Below are 14,423 nucleotides of genomic sequence, written 5' to 3' on the forward strand. Positions count from 1 at the left end.
AGGCAATATAAAGGAACGCAAGGAGTTTTCAGTTCCGACAGAACACGGAACAAACCAATCTACTTATGCTGATTACTATGAATGAGGACATGCATTATTAACATGAATGAATCCACATGTATCAACAATTGCAAATTACCTTCCATAATCAGCAGACGTAGAAAAGAGAAGCATGAGCCAACTGTGAAGTAATGAGTCGCACCAAATTGGCAGTTGAGCTGGAGATTTTGACGAGTTTTTCATAATTACGCTGCTCCTTGAACAAAGCCTTCACCTTCTCCTTGATGTTCATTGATTTGAGTGAATTATTCATATCAGGGTGCAATAACGCCAAGGTCAGTGCTGTTTTCATCTGACCTTGTCATAGTGAAAGTTTTAGCCCATAACGGGGGTCTATAAAATTCTTCAGGCCAAGGACCCCTTTGGGGACAGAGCATCATTACATACTTTCACAAAGCCATTCAAATCATTAGTGATTATATTTTACAATACACCGTGTGCCAAAATAGTAGTGAAGAATTATATAGTATGCCATACTTAATATATATCATATAGTAATTATGGTATATGATGAGTTGTGTGACTCTCTTTAGCAGGCCGTGACTAAAGATGTCAGAGTGACTGAAGATCATTTGGTCATTGGTTGCCCATCCAAATCACAAGACACGCAATCAACCTCAGGCTAAGCCACCGTAACCACTAAATGTTCTTCAGCCAGTTTAATTTTATGGAGACATAAACATGCGCGCACACACACACAAACATGCACACACATTGTTACCTTAGATTCCACACGTTGTAACAAAGGCTGCGATTTTGATTAAGTCCTTGCGAAAAATGAAGTGTGAAAACTGTGACATTTGAACAGGTTTTGAGGTTGATATGGCGGATTTATGACAGCGGTAAATGAGAGCAAATGAGTGTGCGAGAGTGCTGTGATGTGAGAGAAGAGAGAACATGAACACTTTTATTTTCTCTGGCATTCAAGACTTAAGATGTCAGGCGCTGTAAACTTTACAAAGTACAAATTTCGTATTGTTGTTTTTCTTTTTTTCTTGTTTTGTGGGAACTGCCATGATTTTTAATAAATGATATTTATTAAATAATCTTAAATAAATTTATCAAGGTTTCTACAGATTATAATTACGCGTATATGCTTACATTAAGCAGCAATTTTTTTATTTTGTTTAAAACAAATAAGAAGAAGACACATTATTTATAAATTAGTATGAATAATAATAATAATAATAATAATAATAATAATAATAATAATCGAGCACCAAATGAGTATATTACAATGATTGAAGGATCATGTTAATACTGGTGTAATAGCTTTGCAATCACAGGAATAAATTACATATTAAAATTATATTTAAATAGAAAATAGTTCCTTTAAATGTAAATAATATTTAATATTACTATAATATTACTTTTTTGTTTTTAAATACTACTACTACTACTACTACTACTACTACTAATACTATTAATAATTATTATTATTACTATTATTATAAATGTATTTTATAAATAATGTTTTACTATATTACTATTTTGTTTTTTTAAATACTACTACTACTACTACTACTACTACTACTACTACTACTACTACTAATAATAATAATAATAATTATTATAAATTTATTTTGTAAATAATATTTTACTATATTACTATTTTTTTTTTAAATACTACTACTACTACTACTATTCATGCTAATACTAATAATAATAATTATTATTACTATTATTATAAATTTAACAAAAAATTTACTATACCTATATGATATATAAAATGTACTATACCCAATCAGACAAATGCTCTTTTGCATGCTTGATTTGTAAGATAGTATAAAATCTATAATTGCATGCAATAAAGTATTTGGGGAGTAAACTTTTCTCATCAATATACATTCTGCTCTGCAGAAGCCATCAGTGCTGTCTATAGACATCTGGAATAGGATGAGCATCTTAAGTTACTTTTTATCTGTGGAAAAGAGGTTTCCAATCTTCAAAGGACATGCTTTGTTCTCTCCTGAAAAGTGTTCCCTCAAATCTAGGCAAGATGATGGAGTGCCTGTTTTTATAGGAATGCAGTAGCCCTGAAGCCTGTTTAAGGATGTGTGTTGCAGAGATAAGGCTTTAGTTTTAATGCTTGAAAGAAGAATTAATGTTAGACTTCAACTGTTAATAGAACATACCCTATAAAGGGCCGGGCAGCGAGATGGCTTTAACAATTAATCTATACAACCTTGAAACACAATGAACAGCGATAACGCGCAGCCAAAAGCACAACACGGTGCTTGCAGCGCCCAGGTAATGGGTTTAATTTCCAGTAAATGAATGAACCGATAAAATGTATAATGTAAAATGTTAATGATTACACATTAACGGGTTTTACAAGATACGCGCGCAACAGGCAGCAACTGGCAACCACTGCAATCCGGAGCGTCTTGCTGTGATGGAGCGCACGAACGAATAATCAAATATGTGATGGGTGATCTTGGGAAGAGGACTCTGAAAGGGTGGAGACATACGTATCTCTTCAAACTGCGGAACTGAAGCACAGTCGCTCAGAATACGCACAGAGGCTCCAGCTTTTGGGCACTTACTAAAACAGTGTCTCAGGAGACTGAGGAAGCATCGGCAAACTCAATGAAAAGCAAAGCAGAAGACAACAGGGCGATAACTGACAGCCGAGGAGAGCTTTCACAACTTTAGAAGGTTTGAATATGAAGTAAAGCCCTGCGTAAAAAGCTTGCGTAATCGCGCGCAGACGAGGCGACAATTTGCATAGTTATTTTTTTTTAAGTTTTTGGTTTTTGTTTTTGTTTTTTTTTTTAAGATGAACGCCTCGGATATTCTTTGCGATTCCGAATTTGCAAATTCGTCCAACTTCTCGTGCGTGAACCGAACCGGCCCGTCATACAGCATTATTGACATCGCGTCTTTCATGCACATCTTCCCCACCATCTACGGCATTCTGTGTTCGGTTGGAGTTCTGGCCAACGGGTTGGTGATCTATGCTGTGGCATCATGCAAGAAAAAGATGGTCTCTGACATTTATGTGCTGAACCTGGCCATCGCAGACCTGCTATTCCTGTTGGTGATGCCTTTCAACATCCATCAGCTGGTCCGGGACAGACTGTGGGTCTTTGGCCACTTCATGTGTAAAGCTGTGGTGGTGGTGGATGTCAGTAACCAGTTTACCACGGTGGGCATTGTGACTGTGCTCTGCATTGACAGGTGAGGAAAAAACATTAGGTCTATGATGTGTGCCTGCTTTACCGTTCTTGTAAAGTAGGCCTGAAACTACGGAAAACAAAAATAACAAATGTGATCTTACTGCTGTTCTATCAGTTTTTTTACTTAAAAAAAACGCATTCCCGGCTTACAAAATAGGCTTTTTTTATAAGAAGATCGTTTAAGTTATGAAAGAGTTATGTTTAAATACATGTACATTCAAAATGTCCATCATTTTAAACGTTTTTAAATCGTTTTTTATAAATAGTTATGCTATGGAAACGTTATTTTTAAATATTCTGAAGCAAGACGCAATATTATAAAAAAGATGACTATCCAAAAAAAGCTTAAAAAAATGTATCAATCTATAAATAATGTTTTGTGCTACAGTTTTGAGACTATCATTAAAGACCAAATAACTCTTAAAGTTATGTTGACATTACTGGGAGAACGTTTGTTTATAACTTTGAGAGAAACTTGCCAAAATTCTGAGAATGTTTCTTGTTTTCTTGTCTCATCTTTTTAGAGATAACAACTTTGTACTGACATTTGGAAAAATTCCAAAGTCTATAATCAAAAGATTTAATGTGACCTCGAATATTTCATTTATATATATATCATTTTTGTGCTTATTAGCATAAAATAATAACCCCCCACAATATAAATATTTACTTTTAGTTTTTATAATTGTTTAGCATTTCATGTGAAACGATCGCTTGCCAAAACAGGCTTTATTTTTGCAACCGATAAATATAAAATAATACATATTACATATCTTTCCCTGACCTGTGACACGTAGCTGACATGCTTCTTTCAGATTCAAACCAATACAGTCAAGATAATAAATGTGCATCAGCTTTGAGGTCAAAAGGATAGAATACTTTATTCAAACTCTAATTACACGCTATTTCCACTAAATTATATGAAATTACAACCCATCTGCTAATCAAAGTCTAATCTAAAGAAGGAAAAAAGACAAATCAATGCAGCTCTCACATCCATGTGATCCACGCTACATGACCTTGAAAAATGAAGCCTGCTGCATCGATCATTTTTGTATCTTAGTCTGCAAGACTTACAGCAACAACGGTGTATGACTTTGAATAACCCTCATAATTATAGCACACAAAAGCACTTTAACACACAGTATCTCACCACATACAAAGGATGCACATAAAAACAGCAGAGGAGAGTTTTTGCTTAGTTGTATGTGTCAAAGACATAGTAGGCCCCCAGAAGGCCTCTTGATGCATGATTATGTGATCACGTTCTACTATAACACTTTTTCATATAGTGTCATTGCTATATGCCCAAAAGGAATTCTGTTAGGTTTTTTTTTACTGGGTCACATGCTTAGAGTTATTTAGATACAACATCTTAACTGCACGTTTTCATTCTCTTTTGCTAAGCAATATAATCCCTTATTCTATTTTAAAGGCAAAATTAAAGTCATTGTTACTACTGTGAGCGATACATTAAACGTGAAGCCAGACACATTCTCTTCCCTTTATAAAAAAAAAAAAAAAAAAAAAAAAAAAGCTAGATTGTTGTCTGACTAGAGCATACATGAGAGCTCTAACACCTGATGAAAAATGAAGATGCTGTGTTTGGACTGTTCACGAGTAAAATACACATCTCTTGATTTTATACGCAAGCTTTTTATTTGATTTCTAGAAATCTAGAAGAATGCAAACACAAGCAAATGCACTTCTTAGAAAGCAGTCACTCGCTTTGCTGTTTTGGACCTCAAGGAGCATGTGACCCATTTGCTTCTATGAGTCAAGACAAGTCAGCTTTATTTGTATAGCTCTTTTCACAATACATATTGTACCAAAGCAGCTCTGGGTAAAATAGTGCCTTAATACTCTGGTGATCATATATATATATATATATATATATATATATATATATATATATATATGTGTGTGTGTGTGTGTGTGTGTGTGTGTGTGTATATATATATATATATATATATATATATATATATATATATATTTTTTTTTTTTTTTTTTTTTTTTTTTTTTTACTGTATTTTTAAGTCTTGGTAGGACTTTTCAGTAATAGAGTATTTATTGCAAATATCAAATGGCTACTCAATAGGTTAAATATAATTTCTATATTTATTTAAAGAATTATACAGACGGTTGTTTCGTCCAACAAATAAACTCAAATTCTATTTATGGAATCATCTTTAGTGAAAGCTACAGTTTATTCTTATTCTAGTTATTTATGCTACAATATATTTTCAATGTCTCTCTGTTTGGCGTGAATATAATAATAGCCCCTGCTCTTGATACAAGTTTAATCCTGAATAAACTTGTGTATTTTCTAGTGAAAGCTCACATAAAATAAAAAAGATCTCTTTCCTCTTTCCTAAGAGAAAAGATCAAACGGAGATCAAATTTGCTCACGTCTCTGGCTTCTCAATATTTTTCTCTATAGAAAATACCCTATTAATATCACAAGCCTGCCCCGTATAGAGTATCAGAAGACATCTTAATTATATCACAAACTGCGTTCAGATTTGCCCAGATATCAAAGCCTAACGAGATCAGATTTCATTATTAACTCGAACATTTCTCAGCAAGTTCAATATCCTAATTTATCAGAGCTACGATATCCGAACTGTTTATTTCTCCTAATTTTGGGAGAACCCTATATTAAAAAGAGCTTAACATGATTTTCGCGTCTCTTTTTCCAGGTACATTGCAATAGTACATCCTACGTCTGAAAAGAGGACCATTCAGTGGACCATCGTCATTAACATTTTGGTGTGGGTGGGCAGCTTCCTTCTGAGCATCCCAGTCATGATTTACGCAAAAGTCATCTCCAAAAAGAACATGGACATGTGTATGATTTATCTGGATGGGCCTCAGGATATGTACTGGTACACGCTCTACCAGTCCATGCTGGGATTCATCGTCCCCCTCATTATAATAAGCACATTTTACACCCTCACTCTGTACCACGTGTTCCGCTCCATCCGGCGGGTCAAACGCAAGCAGTCGGTGTGGGCCAAACGGGCCACTAAGACGGTAGTGATGGTGATCGCCCTGTTCCTGGTCTGCTGGTCGCCATATCACGTGATCCAGGTGATCAACCTCAGCATCCAGCAGCCCACCAGCGCCTTTGTGTACGCTTACAACATCAGCATCTGCCTGAGCTACTCTCACAGCTGCATCAACCCTCTAATGCTGCTGGTGTTCGCCCAAAACTACCGCGACCGCCTCTGCCATCGCAAAGAGCTGCGCTCCCAGATCAGCTCATCCAAGACCACCGTCAAAACCGACGGAGGGTCCAGCATGAGCCCCGACTCCAACCACCGCTGTACCGTTATCTAGCGCCCGTCGAGCCTTGCGCTAACCGAGGAGAAAAGTCGAAGGCTGCACTGCGACACTTGCTGAACGAGTGTCAGTCGCACGGTAGCTTGTTTCTCAAAGGGGAAAACTGTGAACGAAACATGCATTCAGGAGGCACGAAAGAGTCAGCACTTGACTGCGTTTGTGCTTTATGTCACAATCTGGAAAAGTTATTATAGTGTCCGATTACTGTTTTCAGTGTTTACTGTTAATTTATCTGTTATATGCCGTTAATGTATCTGTTGTTTTGAATGGTTCATCCAAAAACGTCCTGTCATCATTTACAAACTATTGTGTATTTTTTGCAATAAATGCAACAGGTTGGAAATAGTTTTTTTTCTTTAAGAAGTTATGGTGAATAGAGACAGAGGCTTGCGAGCTTTGTGAAGAAAATATCGTAAGTGTTAGTGCAGCTTCTGTTGAGCATTTTAAGTTATAATATTTTTTTATCCTTTGTTCTAGGAACAAACTATAATTCAGATGAGTGTCACCGATAATACTTCCTTCCTGTGAGCAGCTTTTCACTATAAGCAGATCATTTCGGTGAACTGGATTAGTTCAGTTTATAAATGAATTTTTCAGATCGATTTAATGAATGAATCTACTGATTCATTGAAACAAATCAAAATTATCCATGCACAAGATTTGTTTTGCTATAGTATAGCTTTATAAACTTGGAAGTGCATGAATCGTATGTGCCATTGTGCGATGCTATTGTACTATATTTTTTTTTAGTTTTTTTAGTTTTAGTGATGGTTCAAAGTAAGAAAAAGATGACAGCATTTCCGAGTATCAGGATTTTTGTAATACATTATCGGCGGCTTTTGTTTGCGTTTGTAAGGAAGGATAGACCAAATCAGAACGGTCTTTTATGCAGACGTCAGAAAATGTCTTTGTCTTTTTGTGGGTGTTGAAGAATTTTTTTTTGTGAGTGAAATAAGCAACTATGCCAATCAAAGACACAGGCCTAACCGATCCTAAATATGAAATTCCATTGCATTTCAAATGTAAATACACATTTACACATTTAAATGAAATGGTTTTAAATGTCTCCAAATGTTACTGGTTCCTCTGACCTCATGCTGTCATGCATGTCTGTTTAGTCTTGACTTAAGACATTGTACAAGATATAATATCCATGACTGTATGCTTCTGAGCATTTTATTACATGAATTCACAAAGATATCCAGTGTGAAATTCCCCGTGTGGTTCTGTTTTCCCATTTTTTTCTAAGAAGCCCCTGCGGCCTGTGTGAGAACAGTCATGTTCACTGTTAACGTGTGACACGTAAACTATGTGTGACTAGTCACATTTCAGTCTTGCCACCCTCAATCAACACATGCCTGGCAAATAAACAAAGAACTGCAAAATGTATCTTATATATTATGCCGTGCATTGACAAATTGCTTTTAGTAGGGAAGGCGAAGAGAAAAGGCAGATGACAATTTTAGGTTTTTAAGGGAGAAGAACTGTATACTTGGTCACCGATTTAACATATACCTCCTGTTTTTTGTCTGTCCATACCATCCTGTAGGCTTTTGTTTTTATAATATGTGCATAAATTTACTAAATAAAACCATGACCATTTGGATATAAAATCAAGTAGTTCTTGCATCAGATTGTAAATAAGCAATCACACTGTATAGAATGCGAAGCACTTCAGAAATATTTCAGACAAAAATCTACGTTTGCTGAAAATGAGCTGACCCTCAGAGTTTGTTTCTTTATCTGTACAGATTCGGATCCTCTGCGGCGGACGCTACAGTGATATTTTGGTTCAAACACCTCGATTGTATTAGTATCACACAAGCATGGATTAGTTTCAGCCAAACGCAGCTTTTCACTTCGCTTGATATTAACCGGTGGAGCGGAGTCGATGTGGATTATTTGTGGATTACTGTAATGTTTTTATGAGCTGTTGGACTCCGAAGGAACCTATTTACTGCAGAGGATCCATTTGTGTGCAGCTGATGCATAATTTATTCAAATCTGTTCCATTAAACAAAAAACAACCTTATAACCTAAGGGTGAGTGCATTTTCAGCAAATCTGAACCATTACTTTCATGACTTCATCTCAGTCAAAAACAAACCGGTTTGTTTCTCTTTCTTTTGTTAGATACAAAAAGATCCCTTTATGCAAATTAATCGTATGTGATTTGAAACATGTGGCAGAAATAATAATAATTCCACCTGTTCTGAACTGAATGTTACATGTTTTAGAAGACATGTATGAATCACTTACTATGATACTTTTATTGTATTTTAGATGCTGCTTTCACTGTATGGAGAAAAAAAAAACAGTTTGGGAAATGTCGCAAAATGTAGTCTTTTTTGCTGTAACAACATGAAGTTCAGTTGACAGAAGTGTAATTTTGGGGTGAATTTGTTGAATAGTATACATGTCACAAATTAAATATACATATATATACACACAGATGCACATTTTGTTCATATGAAGATAATTATTTTATTTGTACGATTTATTTTGGGGCTGGCTTGTATTTTAAAATCAGGTTTGAAATTTTGAAATCAGTTTTGTTGTTTACATTTACATTTGGTTATTTACAAGATGCTTTTATCCAAAGTGACTTATAAATGAGAAAAACAGACAAATCAAAACCAACAAAAGAGCAATATGCAAGTGCTATATACATATTATAGTGTTATATTTCAATTTCACAAAGAAACGTGAAGCATTTTGTCCAAGCATATATACACATCGCTATTGATCGTCATTATTGATCATCTTTCAGTCCATATATCTAAAGACAACTTAAAGCATCTTGCCCGTTCACCTGTTGCACATGGGTTTATTTATAATGATACGGGCATCCCATTTTATGACTCATTATGGCCTATAATTACTCTATATAATCCCATAACAGCCATTTTTCAGTACCAGGTGCGGCTTAAGTTGTAAACATTCTTCGCTCATGATGTTTCTCTATTCTGCCGAGTTAATCCCCTCATAAAGATGGCTGGATGAACTGAAAAGCATGAGGATGAAGTCAAATGTCTCCCCAGTCGAGTATTTAAACATCACTGAACCTTTATGGCAAGTTCAGGAGCTCAGAATGCAAAGCAGATTTCCACCTCCTTCATACCTCAAATAACCAGAGGCTTTTCTTCTTAATGAATAGCCGTCTCATTTGTAAGTAGCTTTGGATAAAAGCATGTGCTAAATGGATAATTGTATATGCAGTCTATTATCCGACTGCAAACATTTCAGAGCTCGAATGACCTTCCAAGAACTGAAGGTATTTTGAAGGCACGAGCTGGTATTAACATTAATGTTAACAATAAAACATTTAGCAACATAAAACAACACAATTAAATAGCATAAAACATAAGTTACCAAAAACACGTAACACAAAAACCATACAAATTATTTTGGGGGATTTGAAATAACATTTAAATGTAAATTAACACAACAAAACAGTCGCATGACGACAAAACATAACTTTAATATTAAAAAGATAAAAACAAAGCAAAGCACAATGTACATGATATGCCTTTGCCTTTATGTTGTCAGCAGTTAATATTTATTTAAAAACAGTTAATATTTAACAAATGCTTTCAAATTTACAAGACAAATGTATGGTATTTGTTAAAACACACAGAGCATATGGCTCTGATCATTATGTCCTTATAACTAGCTTTTCCCGCAAAACATGACGGCTTATAAAAAGGTGCAAAGACAACTAATGCAACGACAACGAAACATGAAGAGACTACAAATAACTAAATCTTTCAGACATCTGAACGGTTTTTAAAAGTTGTATGATCATAGTAAGTGGCTGCACTGAAAATCACAACAGGCTAAGCTGTGCCCCCATCCATTTAATACAGCCTGTGGTCCTTTTATGGTCTAATTCAATTAGGAACAGACACAAAGATTTTGATAAGATTATGATGATATCGAGATGGTTTAATGTCTTTATACATGTAAGCGAGGCTTCAATCATGTTCTGCTTACGCCCTCCCTAGAATCACGGCAATAAATCACTTGAGATATAAATCTTGAAGAGCCTGCATCATCCTACATGTAATGTAAATATCATACTAGATTACAGGTCATTTTGCCATGTTGGATAAAATCAGAGATCTGTGCCTCTTTCCTCCTATAACTAAGGCAAATGCACTCAGACCACACACACACACACACACACACACACACACACACACACACACACACACACACACACACACACACGCACCACGCTGAGTTAATTAGTTTCATACAGCAAAACAGTTTCCACAAAGCAAAAAAACAAATTGAATAAAGGCCTTTTATCAAAGGGCCAAAAAAACGTATTAAGAGAAACAGTGGTGTGTAAGTATACGCATAATGGCCCGCATTGAACAGTTTAAAATATCTAACCCTGAAAGATAAAAAAAAAAAAAAAAAAAAAAAAGCCACACAAAGCATCCCTTTGCGTCGTGTCCTTGTGCACAAATGCTACAGGGTTTTATCACCAAATAAGAAAGATTTTTCATTCCTTCCATGACTATTCTTTGGAGATCCCTGTTTGAGAAAATTGTTACATGATTGAGAGATTTCTTGGAAATTTGGTGTAAAGAAATGTGCAAGACAGAAAAAAGATAAACAGAAGGAAATCCCACGAAGCCTTGAGCTCCTTTCTCTTCCAGTGGGAACTGAAAAGAAGGATGAAAGGTACAAAACGAAAGAAAATTTTTCTAACATAGTCTCACATAAAAAAAAAAAAAGAATACTAACCATTTCTCCAATTATTTCAAGGTCAAATGCAATGCGACATTGCTCCCTCTCCCTCCAGGACCACTGAGCATGACAGAGTATTGACATATCCGTGGCATATTCATCATTCATCAGTAAATCTTTATTTAACCACCTGCTTAACCAAAACTCACTCGCCCAGGGCTGGGATTGATTTTACTGATGTTGCTAATGCGCTTTCAAAGAAATAATACCGTATGCTTCCGATCCCATAGGGTGATGGACGTCATCTATTTTTGAGAAAAATTACTATGCCACACAGCCAAAAGGCAGCCCAAGTGCCCTAGAGCATCATTTACATATTAGACGCCTTACTTTAAAATATTAAGAATGCACAAAAGTTATTTTAAAAGGAAAAGAAAATAGATGTAGGCATATGGAATTGTAGACATTGCGTTAATAATTAACAAATAATTGATCAAATCCACAGTGGGGAAAAAGCTGAGAACAAATGCCATTGATTAGTTGGTCCGAGTTCTTATATTAAATATTTCAAAGATTTTTTTTGCAAACACAAACCACAAACCTACACACACACACACACACACACACACACACACACACAAAAGCAGCTGTTCCAGCGAAGAAGCAAACGTCTACATTTTGGATAACCTGAGGATCACCGAAGAAAAAACAAAACAAAAAAAAACACGTTTTTGCAAATAAAATAAAATCTAGTTAATCAATGAATCTAAAAAAAATACTCAACATCCAAACAAAATAGTTAGTTTGAGCACCAGTTTAATGCTAAGAATTAACTTAGGAATTTGTTGGTTGTCCCAAACGATAATCAGCAAGCATCCTGAATCAGACATCAAACAATACATTTATAAACCTCATTATCCACAGTTCTAAATAGCATTTTCACAGCCAGACACAAACATTTGTGATCCTTTTTTAAATTCAACATGCTTTGAAATGAACAAAACACCCTCATTACGAAATGCCACTTTAATGACTTTTATCTAGCTCCATCAAACAGACTGTGCCATTTTAAACTGGTTTTAAAGGATTGTCAGTTTACCCAAGGCTAAAGCTTTAGGGTTAAATAATAACTCTGTCACCATTTACCCAACCTCATGTAGTTCAAAACCTGTATGATTTACATAAGCCATGGAAAACAAATAGTTTTTATAGAGTGAAAAAAAATAATGGTAAGGTACAAGACGTAAAAGTCTTTTTAAACCACATGTTTATGTCAACTATTTGCCACCATCTGGCTTAGAACCGCGTTTAATGTGCTTTTTATTTAATGTGCAGTTATTTGACATTCAATTATGAATGACTGTACAAGGGAGGAGTCGCAGGATTAGTATATGTAAAATATAAATTCAATAAAACGAAGTTTGAAACAACTTTCACATTATGTGTACCGATAAGTTGCCGTGGCAACCGACTTTTAATGAGACTGAAATATCAGCAAAACAAGAATGATAAAATCATGCAAGCAGTAAGTAAAATGTGTACATGCTGGCGTTTGTTAAATACTGTTTAATGGGTTTTAGTTGACAATGTGTAAAATTGAGGGAAAGAAAAAGAGAGAATGACTAATCTTACAGATGATCAGGCCTCACATGAAGTCAATCCTTTCCCCTCCACACTGCTCAACAGGAAGCCACCATAATGTGATATAACACTTCAAAGAAAACGTTACTGCCTCAAAATTAAATTCTAGTCCAAGGGAACACTTTTAAGCACTGAAGCTCAAGTTTTTTTTTCCCATTCTCACAAGATAGATTCATGCTGAGAAGCAGAATCCCACAGAGATGAGCAGTGTCAAACATGAATGAACACGACCCTTCGACCTGTGCCTGACAAAAGTTTCTTCCTTCAGTACTTAAGTTGCATTAAAACGTTTTCCTAAAGGCATAGTTCCCCCAAAAAACCGAACATGCGTCATTGTTTATTCGCACTCATGTTGTTCCAAACCTGGATGACGTCTGCATAACACATAAGCAGATGTTCTATAGCAAGCCAAAATTGTTATGAGGGGCCTAATTCCAACAAATCTGTAAGACCTCACTTGCTAAAGCGTACATATTGTGCAAGGTGGCTAATTTGTACATATTCATATTTTTGGAAAATCATACGTATTTTACGGGTTGCCAATTCGTATGAATTTATAAAAAAAAAAATTACCTACACTTTACCCCCGCCTTTAAACTTACCAGCCAATGGAGTTTAGACAAATCATGCACAATTGTGAGGACGTATGAATTAGCCACCACTTAAACTACTTATGAATTGGTCCAGTTCACAAACCCAGTGCATTTCAAGTATCATAAGTATCATAAAAAGTTGATCATAGCTCCTTTAGTTTCAATAGGTCTGTTTTGCTTTTGGGAAATGCGTCCCTCAGCGATTACCTTTACAAAAATTAATAATCCAGTTGCAAAGGTTTATCAGTGAAAAACAACTAAAATGTGGTCTATTCATCACATGCAATTATAAGGATATCTAATTATAGTAATTATAGTAAGACTTAATCACAGTCTGCTTGTGTCACACTATTAAAGGGCTTTTGCAAGTTTGACAGCCTCATTTCCCATTTACTTCAGTTCACCTTTCATTATTTAAAAAAGAGATCTATGCAGTTTTGGGGCGAACAGCCTGATTCCAGGTAAAATAAATTATTTCTCACCAAAGAAAACCAAAGCCTACAAAATATGATGCACTACTGAGCGTTACTGACTGAACTGAAGGCTATATCAATATATATTGATTTTTTTTACCATCAGAAAACTGTTCTAAAATATGATTGAACGAGTGTTGATTATGTTGATAATATAACACTAGAGGACAAAACATAATCCCTGGCAATTCAGTCAAGAAACAGGCAAATAGCCGACAGATCCTATTTAAATAGGTAAAGAATGAAATATCTACAACTGTTTAACTTTTAAATAAAAAGCAACAGATGATGGCTTTATAAAAAGACTATTGGCTCTTTTCACTGTAAGACTGCTGCCATTTTGAGCATTACAATTTCTCCAATTCAATTGGATAAATGGATAAAATGACAGAAGCTTAGTGAAAAAACAAAACTATGCACTATGGAAAGTAAAATTAG

At 35.2% G+C, this 14,423-nt stretch overlaps 1 protein-coding gene across 1 annotated transcript; it reads left to right on the plus strand.

The window, feature by feature from the left end:
* Positions 1-2,583: 2,583 nt before the first annotated feature.
* Positions 2,584-8,968, plus strand: LOC122357408 (melanin-concentrating hormone receptor 2). The gene is made up of 2 exons (XM_043256788.1): positions 2,584-3,240; positions 5,939-8,968. The coding sequence occupies exons 1-2, from the start codon at positions 2,840-2,842 to the stop codon at positions 6,576-6,578; spliced, it is 1,041 nt and encodes a 346-aa protein (XP_043112723.1). The 5' UTR covers positions 2,584-2,839; the 3' UTR covers positions 6,579-8,968.
* The last annotated feature ends 5,455 nt before the right edge of the window (positions 8,969-14,423 follow it).

Source organism: Puntigrus tetrazona, chromosome 14, assembly GCF_018831695.1.
Source record: "Puntigrus tetrazona isolate hp1 chromosome 14, ASM1883169v1, whole genome shotgun sequence".
Lineage (NCBI taxonomy): Eukaryota > Metazoa > Chordata > Actinopteri > Cypriniformes > Cyprinidae > Puntigrus > Puntigrus tetrazona.

Coding starts and splice junctions, on each gene's coding strand:
- LOC122357408 (XM_043256788.1), top strand. CDS start 2,840: ATGAACGCCTCGGATATTCTTTGCGATTCCGAATTTGCAAATTCGTCC. Junction 3,241..5,938: donor ACTGTGCTCTGCATTGACAG/GTGAGGAAAAAA, acceptor CTCTTTTTCCAG/GTACATTGCAATAGTACATC.